Here is a 16740-nt window from a genome sequence, read left to right as displayed (position 1 = left end):
ATTATATAACTAGATAACTCGTCCTTCTTGTTCCTAAGACTCCTGGCATTTACATAAAAACATTTAAGTCCAGCTACCTTCCTAGATGCTGTCTCCTTATTTGGAATCCTAATCTTATTCTCTCCTATTTGCACCTGGAAATCTTGCCTAATCTTTTCACTATCTCTGTTTATCCTATCTAATTTATGTCTAGCATCTTTCTTCTGGAATGCATTTGCTACCTCACCCCTACACTCCATCCCAACTCCCCTCCAGACATCCACTCAGCACATCCACACCCTTCCTACTCAGATGCACACCATCCCTAGCATACAAATCCTTTGTCCATAGAACCTATCCCATACATCCACAAAGCTGACACCCACATCCTTACACATCCCTTTTACCCGATCATTCACACCAATGGCTCTAGACAACCATTCCCTGCTAACATACACACGAGGCAAGATTCCTGACACTACACACCTCCTACCACTCTCCCTTATCTTGCCTAACATTTCCCGAAATCTTGCCACTAACTCCTCCGACCCACCTGCTCTGACATCGTTCCCACCTACGTGCAAAACTACTACACCCTCCCTCTCCATCCCCCCAACCCTCTTCTGCACCTCCTCACTCACTGCCTTCACACCTGCACCAGGCATACACACGTTCGTCCTCCTATCCCTGTCTTTCCCACAGAAAGTGCTATCTAAATACCTAACCTGAGAGTCACCCACCACACACACCTGAGGTGTGCTACGCACAACCCTCCTCCTCCTCTCCTCTACCCCCTTCTTTCTCCTTTCACTCACCACAACCACTTCTTTCACTCCACTCTCACTTTCACTCTCCCCCTCCCCCTCCAACAAACCGAACCTATTTTCACACTCAACAGGTTTAGTCCTATCCTCCCTACCTGCCTCCGCTTTCCTTCCCCTCGCAACCTGCCATCTCTGCCCACCCTGACTACTATCTTTCCCCGTCAGGCTCGCCTACTCCCTCTTCCCCACTCTGCTCTTCCCGACAGAGGGCCAAGCCACCCTGTCACCCTCAGAAGGTCCAACCTTCGGCCTAACACTGATCTCCTGCCTAATTTTTTCCACTGCCTCCCCAAGCCTCTTAACCTCCTCCTTCAACTCAAAGATGAGAACTGTCGCACTTTTCCCCTCACTTAGCTTTCTGATTTCCTCTCGCATTCTCGGTGCTCAAGAGAAAGAACTAAATTCTCGCTCTTGAGCCTACACACCATACACTCAGAAAAGTCAACGACCTTCCTGTCATGCCCACACATCTCACACACAACAAACTCTCCCAATCCCATCTCAACACTCTCTTTCACGCACTCAATCACACTCTGATATACCTCAGTAGCTACCGCCATACTAACTTACAATCTGTTAACTCACAAACAAATAAAAATACTTGGTGACGGCGGGGTGGAGGAACCACGGTGGTGGGGGGCCTAAGTGAGGTCAACTAATCCTCTTTCAAGGTCAACTTGACAGTTACAAGCCTAGTCTCCTCGCTCTACCAAAATACTTTTAACTCACAAACACTGATTCTAACCACTATTTCACTCTAATCTAACACTTGCAGTACACACTTTCACTTCACTAACACTCAAAAGCACCACACACAGACACCAAGCACAAACACCACTCGCTAACTATAAAAACCACAGCCAAAAACGGAGCGCACACACAACATGTCCACTCGCCACCGCAGCTACACAGGGAGTAGGGATTTCAGCCCTTACTCATCTTCTTCTGAGTGGGCAGACGAGGCTCTGCTCTGCAGATTCATTGCATTCTCCCCAGCTTTTTTTTTATAGCCTCACAATTCTTTAACACCGTCCAGACTGTCGACTGGGCTAGGCCCAAATTTTGACTTATGGCAAACGTACCTTCTCCCTGCTCTTTCCTCTTCAAAATATCTAGTTTTACCTCCAGTTTCGCTTTGCCTTTTCAACTCCAGCAGTGTCTCCAGAATGTTTTGGGGCCATTATGGGTGCGTCACTGTGTGTCGTGATAATAATATCACAAAAAACACGCTGTAAATATTTCACTTGTGTTCAGCGGGAAACGCGGGAAGAGACTGATTGTTGTGGTGGCCGAACAGCGTGGTGGCGTTACGGTATGGTGTAAACAAAACATGAGCAGATACTGTATCTGTGAATTTTTTCTTACCGTAAATAGAATCGAAGGTAGTAATTACCAAACACAATAACTGAATTTACTGGATACCAAAGTAACGTATAAGGAGGACTTTCTGTATTCAGGTAACTCAATTTACACGTGTTTGATTTACGCATTTTTGTTATAACGCGACCGAAAAAATATTATGATTATAATTTGATTTGTGCAATTGGTATGCTTATACATGATTTAGCCCAACCGCATTTTCAAACTAAACGCCAGACGCAATTTCAAACTGTACTTCAGAGAGTTCCGCAGTTGGCCGATAGGTGGGAGCTCCAGGACCGGATCCAAGAAACAGATTGTTGTCTATATTCATACAGACAACCTACATAGCAACCTCTTGCTCACATACGAGTACCAACCTTCGTAAAATAGCATCCACAATGATTCGTTGCTGTTGGCGGGTGGAGGTTGGTAGCCCGCCTAAAAGTGCTCATTGGCTGCCAGGAGCTGGATCCAAGAAACTTTAACAACATCAGAGCAACCTCCTGCTGCGAAATAGCATCCATGAACGCTTGGAGGGACGGTAACGAGGTTGATCTCAGGTTGCTGGGAACGTTACTGTCTTATATATATGCATTTATGTTCACAAAACAACATTTCTATTAGCTTGTTACAAACCTTGCCCCCAAGAAAGGATTGTTTTGTAATGCATAAAGTGAAATCTTACATGGAATACCAAAAATTAAAGCAGAAATGAGATCGCCCACAGACGAGACGGAGACTCGCGGCGACTCGGCTGCTGCTTCTTCTTGTGACCCTTTTAGCTTGCGTGTTGCTTTCACCACGATATTTATGTTTTCACTCCTCTATTGCCTGCTATAATGGATATCATATCTTAGTATTCATATACGCTCATGCCATGAGGATAACCTCGACTCAGTGGCACCGAGTGATAGTGCATTACTAATGAAATACTGCAGTATTTCATTAGTACGTAATTCACTATCACTCAGTGCCACGAAATCGAGGTTATCCTCATGGCATGAGCTTATATGAATACTAAGATATGATATCCATTATAGCAGGCAATAGAGGAGTGGAAACATAAATATCGTGGTGAAAGCAACACACAAGCTAAAAGGGTCACAAGAAGAAGCAGCAGCCGAGTCGCCGCGAGTCTCCGCCTCGTCTGTGGGCGATCTCATTTCTGCTTTAATTTTTGGTATTCCATGTAAGATTTCACTTTATGCATTACAAAACAATCCTTTCTTGGGGGCAAGGTTTGTAACAAGCTAATAAAAATGTTGTTTTGTGAACATAAATGCTTATATATAAGACAGTAACACCACCTCGAGAGGTGGTGTTCCCAGCAACCTGAGAGCAACCTCGTTACCATCCCTCCAAGCGTTCATGGATGCCATTTCGCGGCAGGAGGTTGCTCTGACGTTAAATTTTCTTGGATCCAGCTCCCACTCATCTCGTACCTCATTTGCAGTCTGCCAGCATTGAGTACAGACGGAATCTCTTCAGTCTGCCTATAATTCACCAAGATGGCCCCAAAATGTCCTTCATCTTCTGCATGTGGGGTTATTTTTGATAAGTGGATTTTTTATAAAGTGGTAAAGCTTAGAGGGAGATGGTGACTGACTGGTGTGAGTGGTGAAGGTAGTGACACAGTGAGTGTTTTGTTTACATATTCTTTGTTTTGTTGCTTTCTCTTATTATTTCTTGCTTTTCCCTTTACTTTAAATACACTTCTAGTATTTAGAATGGTGAATCGTAAAAACATGTTAATTTAGCCAAATAAATAGAGTATTTTTTACAAATTTTTTTGGATCACATCCCGCATCCTCCCTATTGTCTATTGTTTCTTATGAGAATTGCATGTTTGTTTTATGCGAATTTCGATATATGCGATGCTTCTTGGAACGCATCTATCGCGTAAATCGAGTGTATATATATATATATATATATATATATATATATATATATATATATATATATATATATATACATACAGGGTGATTCACGAGTTTCTGCGGAAAATTTAACTGCTGCAAGTTTACACAATTCTAAGCAGAAAATACTCTATAAGTATAGGTGTTTTCTGCAATGGTTAACAAGTGGGAGGAATTTTAGATTTCAATCCAGATGGGAGGACAGCCACCAGCAAGCGGCTGGCTCCAGCCACCCCCTCACGACCTTGAAATCACTTAATTGCCAAGTTGGTGATTTCTCTTAATTTTTACTAGCATTCTTTCAGTCTGAATTAAAGTTTTTTTTTTTTGTTTTATTATCATCAGGTGTGTTGCATTGTTATTCTCATGCGTGACAAGGATTGTGTTGAAATATTCTTGAAGTACGTATTCAGTGTGGCGTGACATCTGTGCTAGGCTAGGCTACACTTGCAATGCCACACTACTGATCACACCAGTAACTGTTCAACAGTGCAACATACCTGATGATAATAAAAAAAAAAAAACTTTAATTCAGACTGAAAGAATGCTAGTAAAAATTAAGAGAAATCAGCAACTTGGCAACTAAGTGGTTTCAAGGTTGTGACGGGGTGGCAGGAGCCAGCCGCTTGCTGGTGGCTGTCCTCCCGTCTGGATTGAAATCTAAAATTCCTCCCACTTGTTAACCACTGCAGAAAGCACCTATGCTTATAGAGAATTTTTTGCTTAGAATTGTGTAAACTTGCAGTAGTTAAATTTTCCGGAGAAACTCGTGAATCACCCTGTATATATATATATATATATATATATATATATATATATATATATATATATATATATATATATATATATATATATATATATATTCAAGAAGGAAAAACTGGCCAAGGGCTAAAAAAACTATCAAACAAAAAAGGCTGTCTGAGATGCTAGTCCTTGAACACAGTCAAGAGAGTTAGCCAGAAAAATAGGATAAATATCTTAAAATGTGCATGTGAATTTTAATGAAAATTTATGAAAAATCAGTGTAATGTAATAATGTCAACAGTTCCTCTTCTTTGTTGTCAGGTGACAGGGGGGAACCAGGTGTCCGAGGCTTCAAAGGTAATAAGGGTAAACAAGGACCCAAGGGAGAGATAGGCTTCTATGGTATATCCTTCCCAGGATCTCCAGGTCCGAAAGGTTACCGAGGCATTCCCGGTGACAATGGACAATACGGAAGGAAGGGAGAGCAAGGAGACCCTGGCATTCCAGGAATTCCTGTAAGTAGGCTGCTATGTATTGTTTTGTACGAGCCACACATCCATTATATTTTGTTTGATTTTATTTATTTTTTTACTTTTCTTTATAGAACTGTGTGTTTACTATTCCACTGGTGTGACTAACATGGTGAGTGTTTTGCCATTTATGGTGTGCCTCTCATACAAACTCAGTACTTATTGTTGAAATTCAGGGAAGGGATATGGGAAAAACAGAGTATATGGACTTGAGTAACATAACATAACATAACATAAATAATAGGATAACAAAGGGCCACCAGGGCCCATCTAGGTTATCCTGTATCAGTCGCACAGCGACCTCGTCATCAGTACTTAAAGATACACTTACAAGTACACAATACATTATATACTAATTCTAAATATTTGGCCCATTAACAGGGCTAAGTCCTGCAGCGAAATCCTCTACAATTTGTGGTCCCCATACATGGGGATCATGTCTTATTTAACTATAGTAAATTTCTTATAAAAACTATCATGCAGTGCTATACATAATTATAAATCTAATGAATTTAAGTGCTTATCTAATCTGTTTTTAAACATTGTCAAACTAGTGCTATTTACAACCGTCTCTGGCAATGCATTCCAGAAGTCTACCACTCTATGACTAAAGAAATATTTTCTTATATCTAAGTCATACATACAATGAAATGATATACTCAGATGCCTATTGCAAGTAATTGGCATATGAACAGATTACTACTATACATTAGATACAACTATTTGTCTCTTTATAATATTTTTTGTCATCTTCGATGCTTTAAAAGAAGGCATTTATATGATGAGTATTATCAGCATTGTTTATTGATTTATAGAAAAAATGTTTGTACATTTTCATATTATATGTAGGATGATGTGGGGTAACACCTGCTTGAAAATTGTACTTTGTACCTGAGAGATTGGCCAAAACATGGTCCACCTATGGTATACGCCTAAATCCTCAACTCAGAAAACAATTGTCATATTTTGCACTTCAACATTTTTGGAATCTTGGTCAGTGTTCCCCCTACCATTTGAAAATATCGACTGAGGAGTGAGGAAACATAAAACCTTATTTCTTAAGCTCATAAAAAAAATAATTTTATTGTTTTTTTTGCCTGAAATCAACATATATGATAACCCTAGCCAATTTCATCATTATTAAATGAAGAAATTTAAGATAAACACATGAAATATCAACATTTATTTGACAAAAACAAACTTAGCTCTGGCAGCCAAAAGACATACTATAAACATACCTTCAAAAAGAACAAATTTTTATGAATTTTGAACAGCTGTTCGAACCAGAGAGGGAAGTTAAGACATCTTGAATTATATTTGAGCAATTTATAGCATAATTACATACAAACAGTGGGAATTCAAGACATCAAACTATATAAAGAGAAATACCTTAGCCTGTAGGTTACTACAATACCAAAGAGAATAGATCTTGTCTGTTGCAGCAATTTATGGGATGCCAATAGTCACCAATCAAACCCTCTCTCTCTCTGTCTCTTTCTTTTACTTTTATTGATATTTTCTTTTCAATTCTAATAATGTTGATTAAACATTCTCTCTCTCTCTCTCTCTCTCTCTCTCTCTCTCTCTCTCTCTCTCTCTCTCTCTCTCTCTCTCTCTCTCTCTCTCTCTCTCTCTCTCTCTCTCTCTCTCTCTCTCTCTCTCTCTCTCTCTCTCTCTCTCTCTCTCTCTCTCTCTCTCTCTCTCTCTCTCTCTCTCTCTCTCTCTTGACTCTTTTCTTTATGATTTGATAGAGATAGAGAAGGGGGGTGGGTGGCTAAGAGAGATTTCTTCTGCTTGATTGACAACAGTATATCTGGCTGGAGTCTGGTGACTACTAGGATTTCACAAATCTCACAAATCTATTCTCCTCAATATCATCTACTACACTACTAGAAGTGCATGTTGAAAGCAAATAGAGTGGGGTACACCTTAACCAGGTCAGGGCGCTTCTTGGCGGCACCCTTGGTGTTTATTAGGACACCCTTACACTGTCCTGCCTTGACAGATGCTCTGTCCAAAAAAATCACTGTTCCACTTCATTTAGATGCAGTAGTTCACCACCACCATTTATTTCCATGGTAATGTACATAATGAGTCACTTTTTCTTATGTTTTTCCAAATATTCAAAATTTCAAGGGTCAGTGTTTCCACACATATTTTTGGTTGGCATTTTAGCCCCACCATAATTCTTTTTTTTTTTTTTTTTTTTCTCTTTTTTTCACAATGGTTCAATGACAGCTACTTCAAAAGGATGCACTTCATCTCACTAAATAACATGTCAATATGGCTAAATATTCTAATGAAACTTAACTTGAAACAATCATGCCATATTCATGGACATGAGATGCTATATAAGTACCATGAAAAATAACATCAGACATCTGAAAATACAGACATACAGACAGCATGATATTGGAAACCTTTTGTTCATGTGTTGTTCACTGAGGATTGGTGCTGTGTTGGTGGTGAGTGGTGGTGCAAAACTTGCAATACTTATCATACTAGAGCATTCATTCAATGTATCTCTTTGGTCAATGTTACCCCACATCATCCTACTATCAACATGACTGCTGACATATAACAGTGTTATCAGAATGACTTGCCACAGGCAACATTGCTGATACCATGACTGGCCACAGGCAACAGTACAGACAGCATGACTGGCCACAGACAACTGTGCTGTCAGCATGACTGGCCACATGCCGCAGTGCTGTCAGACTGGGCACATGCAACAGTGCATTCAGCATTACTGGCCAAATGCCACAGTCGTGTCAGCATGACTAGCCACATGTCACTGTAGTATCAGCATGGCATATCATTACAATCTGAGTTGTACAACAGGGACGCCCAGGCATCAAAGGTGAAGAAGGTGAGGATGGCATCAGTGGACTGCTTGGTCCATCAGGAATACCAGGTCAACCAGGACGAAAGGGTGAGCCTGGGCTGGATGGCTATGCTGGATCAAAAGGATACTTTGGTCTGCCTGGTCCGCCTGGCTTCCGAGGAGCCAAGGGAGCTCCAGGAGAAGAAGGATTTTCTGGCCCAAAGGTGAGACAGGCAGCCATTATTCAGAATCCACATCAGTGTATTACTTGTGCTTCATTCTAGTTGTATGTTTACCACACCTCTGTTACCAGCACACAGCATATGAGAAGACTTTCATGACACCTTAAACTTTGAGGAAACATTCCTTAGTGTCTTGTCAAGGGTTGTAGTCCTTGAGTTCTCATTGGTTAATAGTAAGCAGAGATTTCCATCCTTGGAGATTTCAATGTTCACCACCAGCTTTGGCTTTCCTATCCCTTCACTGACCATCCTAGTAAACTAGCCTTCAACTTTGCTATCCCCCATGACCTAGAGCAACTGGTGCAGTACCATACTCTTATTCCTGACCATCTTGGAGATATGCCCAACATTCTAGATCTTTTCCTTATCTTTAATTCTACTGCTTAAGATGTTACCCTATCTTCTCCATTGGGCTCCTCCAATCACAATATCATATCTGTATCTTGTCCTATCTCTCCAATCCCTCCCCAGGATCCCACAAAGCGGAGCTGCCTCTGGCATTTCACCTCTGCAAATATGAAGAGGTTTTATGCTGATTTTCCCTGGAATGATTACTGATTCTGTGTCAGAGACCCATCTCTGTGTGCTGAGTGCATAATAGAGGTGATTGTGTCTGGCATGGAGGCGTACATTTCTCACTCTTTTTCTCAACTTTAATCTTCTAAACCTTGGTTTAACACAGCTTGTTCTCGTGCTGTACATGATAGAGAGAGTGCCCACAAAAGGTACAGGCAACCCCTGCTTAACGAAGGGGTTACATTCCTAAAAAAACTTCGTTAAGCAAAATTTCGTTAAGCCAACTGATTATAACAAGTTTAACCCCTGACTTGAACTTCCATTGAGAGTAAACAAAGGGAGAGTGCATCATAGTACAATGAAAGATTTAATGAAAGTAAAAATTATAAAGTTAAACATTTAGGCAGTTTAATTTAAGTCATTATAATGTACACTAATGTATGTATGTATGTAACTTTATAATGTTGATGATCTTAAATTTATGAAGAGAGGGAGAGTGAAACGGGAAAGACACTAACTGGCAACCTGTGGAATGTAAACAAAGGGCGCATCATTGTACCGCATACAAAACTTATGTACCACATTTCCACAAGGCTTTCCATTTTATCCATTGTAGAGTCATGAGTTCAGATGGTCCTTTTAGTTTGCAAGGAAGATACGGTCTCACTAGCCTTCTTAATAGAGTCTGCTGACTTGAAAATAGTGGAAGCAGTAGATGGTGGCGAGCAATGCTATTAGTTTTCTCGCCTCTCTCATGTCTGTGAATAATATCCAGCTTCACTTCGAGAGTAAGAGACTTCCTGGTCTTCTTAGCAATGCTAGGCAACATTGCAGGGTGTTTTGGTGGTAAGTTGAATGAAGGAAGACGAGAAGCGCTGGTGTATTCAAAAGCCTGTCGGCTTGTGTGATACGGCGGGGTTTTCAAACTTGGAAATAATTACCTGGATAAAATTTTGTTAAAGAGAGTTTGGTGTTCATTAATCGAGCAGATGGTAGTAAAATTAAACCTTCGTTGTAGCGAAATTTTGTTGTGTGAACCTTCGTTAAGCGGGGGTTGCCTGTACTTGAGTCTTCCATCAACTGAATCTCATGTACTTTATATTTCTGTCTGGAATTATGCCAAGTCTGTTCTTCAACTTGCCAAACACTCCATTAATAGATAATGTCAAAATCTTTCAAGCTCGAACTCCCCTCGAAACTTTTGGTATCTGGCCAAAAACATCTCCAACAACTTTACTTCATCTTTCCCTCCTTTATTTCATCTTGATGGCACCACTGCCATCTCATCTGTCTCTAAAGCTGAACTCTTCTCTCAAACCATTGCTAACAACTCCACCTTGGATGATTCTGGGCTTGTCCCTCCCTCTCCTCCTTCCTCTGACTATTTCATGTCTTCAATTAAAGTTCTTTGTAATGATGTTTTCCATGCCCTCGCTGGCTTAAATCCCCTGTAGGCTTATGGTCCTGAAGGGGTCCTTCCTATTGTTCTCAAAAACTGTGCTTCTGTGCTTGCACCCTGCCTGGCCAAACTCTTTCAACTATGTCTATTGACTTCTACCTCTCCTTCATGCTGTAGTAAGTTTCCCTACATTCAGCATGTTCCTAAAAAGGATGACCATTCTAATCCCTCAAACTACCGTCCTATAGCTTTAATCTCATGTTTGTCTAAAGTTTTTGAATATCCTCAATAGGAAGATTTTCAAACATCTCTCACTTCACAATCTTCTTTTTGATCACCAGTATGGCTTCTGTCAAGGTTGCTCTACTGGTGATCTTCTAGCTTTCCTTACTGAGTGTTGCTCATCCTGTTTTAGAGATTTCAATGAAACTTTTGCTGTTGTGTTAGACATATCAAAAGCTTTTGATAGAGTATGGCACAAAGCTTTGGTTTTAAAACTGCTCTCCTACAGTTTCTATCATTCTCTCAAACATAAAAGAAATTTTCTCGCGTTGCTTTCCCTTTCAATCTTTTTGTCTCCGGCTTTCAACACATTACTCACCTCTAAACACACAGGTGTTTTACACAGGGATTTGGGGAGCCTCATTATTCAGGTGAAGGAAACACTTGAAACAAAAAAACACAAGACAAATTCAAGCATCCTAACAACACACAAGCAGTGTGATTGTGTTTACATTCCTGGATATTAAAAAGTACGAGAATAAAACTATGCTCTATACCATAGACTCTGTAACTTAATGGGTCCATGTGCATTAATTGCAAAGGTCTACATGTAAAATTTGATGAGGCTAAGTAAAAAAATAAAATCAGGATTCCTTTTTTATTTGTTTTGAGGCTGCCCAACTAATATTTTGGCAGCTCCACCAACACATGTCAAATATCCAGAGTCTATGGTTGTATTATTACCCAAATGGCTGATTCATTGTTGTATCATATTTGTAATGCATGAGAAGCTAAAAAATATAATATGAATTTCTCTTTCAGTGCTCACTTGTGTTGGATGTGCAGTCTTTCCTTCTATGCTATCTTTTACTACATGAGGGTTAAGTGTAATCTGACTGGTGGTGTTTCCATAGGGTACCAAGGGAGAGGTTGGTGACAGCATCAAGGGTCGGCCTGGTGTGGCAGGCATACCTGGGCCTCCAGGCATCTTTGGTACACCAGGCAGACAAGGTTTACGAGGCAACCCGGGCCTGCCAGGACCCAGAGGTTACAAGGGTTCTCGAGGGGAGCCAGGGTTTGCTGGCTTGATAGGAATCAGAGGAGACAAAGGCCAGAGTGGTTTCCGTGGAGGCCAAGGTCTGCCAGGAAGGAACGGAATTATTGGCGTTAAGGGAGAGGCTGGCTTGATGGGTGTTCCAGGTAAGACTGTACACTGCTTTTTTCTTCCTACTCTCTCAGGTTATATATAGGTATATATTGTTATGAGCTGGCCAAATAGTAAAATCTGTCTTATGAACAAAGAAATAAGATTGAAAATCAAAACAGAGCCAAAGAAAAAGAGACAAAGGGGAGTAGGGACCTGGACAAGTCATAGATACATCAAGTGAAGAATGGTCAGTTACTGTAAATTTTATGTAAATCTAAAGTAAACCTTCTCCCACTTGATTTGCTTCATTCTTCTTTCTTCCTCATTGTGTCTCCCCCTGGGCATATCTGTATTCCACTCCTGACACCAATGTTATGCTAGCCACTTACACGTGTGTGCCTTCCTTACACACACCAACTGTTGCAATGCTCCAACTACATGTGTGACGATTCCCTCACCATTCCTTGGCACACTGCCGTGTGGCCATCCAGACATAACACCAGTATCATGTTGCCCTTGACATGTATTCCTCAATTCAGTTAGTTTAATGCAGTATCATCACTGAGAGACTGGTGGCAAACTGTGGAGAAGCATATGCTGAGCAGATCTTATGAAGTTTAATTCCTTGTGCACGTGAATACAACAGCAACAAGTCCAACACTGATTCTGCACTTATCACACATCTTCTCATGAACTCACTGTTCTTACAGACTGACTTCTAACTGCACCAACGATAATCATATCCCTTTCTCTCTTCCAATGCCACTTAACACAATATTTTTTGTACTATCAACATTTCCTATTGTTTTCTTTCATTGTCAGATCTACCTGTCATTGTTTTTGTTTTTGTTTTTCAAATATTTTGATTAGCAATGCCACTGAAACACTGCACCAGATGTTGGAATCCCGTATGAAATGTTAATATTGTTATAATTTCTTTTCTCTTTTTCATGAGCCAGAATAAATATATATTTATCAGTGTTTTTGATTCTATGGGTTTCACAATCTTCAAGTTTAGATCTACACCTAAAGAATCAAACAAGCACAAAACTCGAGATGTGAGTGTAGACATTATCTAATTAATTTTTCTTTTTTGTCATCCATGGATACTAAGCATTATTTCATTCTGACCTTCTGACATCATAACTACAATGTGTGTGCATTACAGGCATTCCTGGTGAGAGAGGTGTTGATGGTGTGCCAGGTCGTCCTGGCTCCAAGGGAGAGATTGGAGACAGAGGACTATTTGGTGAGAGAGGCTTCCCAGGCATTCCTGGAACCAAAGTAAGTGCCAAGAAGTAACATTAGGGAGTGGAAAACACGTACTGGATCAGTTGTTTGTGAGATAGAACTGTTTACGTAAATCAAAATAACTATATTGGCTATAAAAATTCATACTCTGAAAATCTTGCTACCTTTTAAATCCTTCTTCTTGGGAATATTAATGTTTATCACACTATTTAGATGAGGTTTTGATATCTGTTATCTTTATATTGGTTTTGAGAGTGCTCCTTACTTTTTGTGAAGACTAATGTGTAGAGCAGGTTTAATCCATGGATACAAGGGAAACATAGAGGGAAGGACAAATTCATAGACTGTTATACAGAGGTCTTCTTTTAGTGTGCACCTCAGTTAATGCATTTCTGGCTTTATGTGCACCCTCACTTTGTTTCCATCACTCGTACAATGCACAAAATTTCCAACTTTATGCACACTTGGCAAAAGAAACTTTCATTTGAAAAGAAAATATAATTGCAATAAACATTTTTTTCTGCCAATAATCAATGAAATAAATTTAAATAAATTTATAAATTATATTTCAGCAACAAAAATAATTATTAAATGTCAAAATATATAAATTAAGCACTACATAACAAGGACCCAAAAAGACAGTTTGATGCCGTGTCTATGTTTTGGTCCAGCCATGTTGTCCCAGCTTGCCTGTGTTGCAGTTTCATGCTTCTTATTTGCTAAGCATTATGATATTTTTGACCTTTGTAGGTTGGTGATATGTAATATTTGTGATCTTTCTAGGTTTGTGAATATGGTTCCTTCCAAAAATATGAAAAAGAAGGGTGTTACAGGTATAGCTTACCAAGAAATGTAAAGTATTTTTGCTTCAAGAGAAACTAGACATCATAGCCAAGGTTGAGGCAGGTGAGAAGCTATGTAAAGTAGGCAAATTTTACTCTTTTAACGAGTTACAGTTCGTAACATGGCGAAATGTAAAGATGCCTTAAAGAATGCAGTACTACAGGAATGATTGATATGAGGGCCCTTCTGGGGGGTTTCGGGTCAGTCGTGGTGGGCTCCGGTCCTAATCTTATTTATAACATAGAGTTCTATTATTCGGTTAGTGCATTTTCAATATATGCACACATTTTCTTGTCCCTTTTCTGTGCATTAAGGGAGGATCCCTGTAGTAAAACAGTTAAGAACCACTACCCTAAACAAAGTGTAAAACACTGTACCGCCTGTATCTACTCACCATTTGAAACAGTAGACAGTTTCATGTACACCTGAACATTATGGTTTATCGTAGTGCATCTCCTATCACGTACATGCATACATATAACAGTACTGAAGGGGTTAATATAACTTACCCATCCTATTTCCTTTATTTTCATTCTTACATACTATATTTAAGACTCAGTACTTTACTTACAAGTGCATGTCATTGCTTATATGTGCACAGTATTATAGCCATCTGCAATAAATGAACGAGTATAGCATTGATTAAAGCTTTGTTGGGTAGTCATTTTTGTTGTGATGCCATTATAGCAGAGAGTGCTCCCCACCCTTGCTTTGGATAACCCATGACACCTGAGCAAGCGATATGAATCACCCAAACGCTGAAAAAAAAAAAGACCACAGCCATTCTCTGTGACCTTGTCTCTGATAGGAAGCTTTATTCTTGAAAGTGGAATACTAATCTAATTTATATTTAGAGGGTTGTTTCATCTGTGGCCTCCTATACAAAAAATCTTGAAATGTAAAAAAGTATATTACCTTGGATCCAAGTAATAAAGGTGGATTCTCTCTATCTCTCACCTTGCAATATATAACTTGTATGTAAATAATGTATGTAGCCTAGCTTTATTTGGCTGTCACCATTGTAGTGCATTGCCTCTTTGTTCCCAGGGTCTGAAAGGATTCATGGGGGAACGAGGATATCGAGGACCTCCGGGTTTGAATGGCACCTTTAGTGGCCATGGGGAAACTGGAGACATAGGTAAGTCTGATAATGAATTGGTTAACATATACTAATGCATTTTATCAAGATGGACTTTTTTTTTAATATGATGAACTGCACTGCATAATATACATAAGGTTATTTAGTTTTGGGGCAAGTTTTGTTAAGAATGAGTTAAATGTCCTGAATGTGTAGTTGCATAATGCAAGTGTGTAGTATTTCATGGTCACTGTCATTCACTGGTTTTATCAATCAATAACATAGAAGGCAAAATCTCTAGAGTGTATGTACTGTGTGTGCAAGATCACTTTGTAGTTACAATGCTACCACTCAAATTTACATATTGAGAGGCAAAACTATAATGCTTTGTAAAGCAATTCATGTCATTAAAACTCATGTTGTCTTTGATAACATGGATACTTCACCAACTTGTGAAACAGAAAGTTTTGCTTTGGTGAAATTTTATTGAAGGTTGATAGTATTTGATGTCTGTAAATATGTTATGAAATATTTGTTTCTTCATTTAATAATAAACTCACACTCAAGAGTGGTCAGTAGGGTGATGTCCTCTCCCATTCATTTTCCTTTTGCAGGATTTGTGCTGTCCTCCTCCTCACTTAAATATCTGACATTTTCTTTGCAACATCTACTCATGTGCTCTTTGATGTCCTCTAAAATGTTAACCTTACACCATGAGCTTCCTTTTCTCCTCCAACCATTCTATCACCAACCACACTTTATCATATTAAGATTAGGTACAGTTGATCATTGAAAATCCAGCAATCGATACTCCAGAAACATTACTTTTCCAACATGACTCAGAGTGCGACTCAGAGTGCCTTTTAAATTTACTGTGTTGGCATGTCATAGTTTGGAGGCACTGTTTATGTTCTAATGGCAGTGTATTACACAATCATGTGTTTGGTCCTGCTTGCAACAGGTGACAAGGATTTCTTCTCATTTGATTATCAATTGGCTAAGGTATAGCCCCATTATGAATTCAGCAAAGAAAAGAAGTGGTGTAAACAGCAAATATCATGCATTGTTCATTGTAGAGAAAGTAGAAGAGCTAGGAAATGTCCATTTGATTTTTATTTAGAGTTCATTTCAGTTAAATATGTACAGCACATACAGGTTGAACTTTCTAAGTCTGGCAACTTCCATACCTGAGGATTGCCAGACCATGGAAAATTCTTGACTGCAGGTGGTCCTAAAATACCACAGAATATTGTCCCTTATATTCTGTAAACATAATATGATCCAAAACTATTTTTATTATAAATTTGATAATAAATATCAGTAAGGATTAATAAATGATGTCCTTCTTTGATCTATGATCAGATATTCCAAATTCCAACAAAACTTACCTCGCATGACCTGCATGTATCGAGGTATCGGCCATAATCTTGTGTACAGATAGTCCATTTCTGTTAAATATATACAGTATATACAAAAAAATTTGTAATTTTAAGAAATCCAGCTGTCCTCAAGTCTCAAGTTTGCCAAATTTCTAATAGTTAACTGTAATAGATTTACTGCAGGAAGGCAAACTATGTAACAGCAGCAACAGATTATGTATACTAATAATGCATCTGAATGTTTTCCTCTTTACTCAGGACTGCCTGGTCTTGATGGTCCTCTGGGTCCACCTGGACCAAGAGGATCACGGGGACCACCAGGACTGCCAGGAATTAACTATCAGGGAGCCAAAGGACGTCTTGGCCTCATTGGTCGTAATGGCATCACAGGGAAACAGGGCTTACCAGGACTCAAGGTAAGGATGTCATGCATAGAACACATTATCTTTAAGCAGCTCATTGTATTGTTAGCCAACCTTTACTG

The 16740-nt window shown here is 39.4% G+C and overlaps 1 protein-coding gene across 1 annotated transcript in view; it reads left to right on the top strand.

Annotated features, from left to right (window-relative positions):
* The window catches only part of LOC123513269 (collagen alpha-5(IV) chain-like), a 116522-nt gene that overhangs the window by 42572 nt on the left and 57210 nt on the right, over positions 1–16740 (top strand). The window contains exons 6-11 of the mRNA XM_045270339.1: positions 5147–5340; positions 8197–8403; positions 11473–11758; positions 12874–12989; positions 14847–14937; positions 16515–16672. Of these exons, the coding sequence (XP_045126274.1) occupies positions 5147–5340; positions 8197–8403; positions 11473–11758; positions 12874–12989; positions 14847–14937; positions 16515–16672 (1052 nt within the window). The remainder of the gene's footprint in view (positions 1–5146; positions 5341–8196; positions 8404–11472; positions 11759–12873; positions 12990–14846; positions 14938–16514; positions 16673–16740) is intronic.

The sequence above is a fragment of the Portunus trituberculatus genome, chromosome 35 (genome assembly GCF_017591435.1).
Source record: "Portunus trituberculatus isolate SZX2019 chromosome 35, ASM1759143v1, whole genome shotgun sequence".
NCBI classification, from domain to species: domain Eukaryota; kingdom Metazoa; phylum Arthropoda; class Malacostraca; order Decapoda; family Portunidae; genus Portunus; species Portunus trituberculatus.
This window is presented reverse-complemented; position numbering and strand designations above follow the sequence as displayed.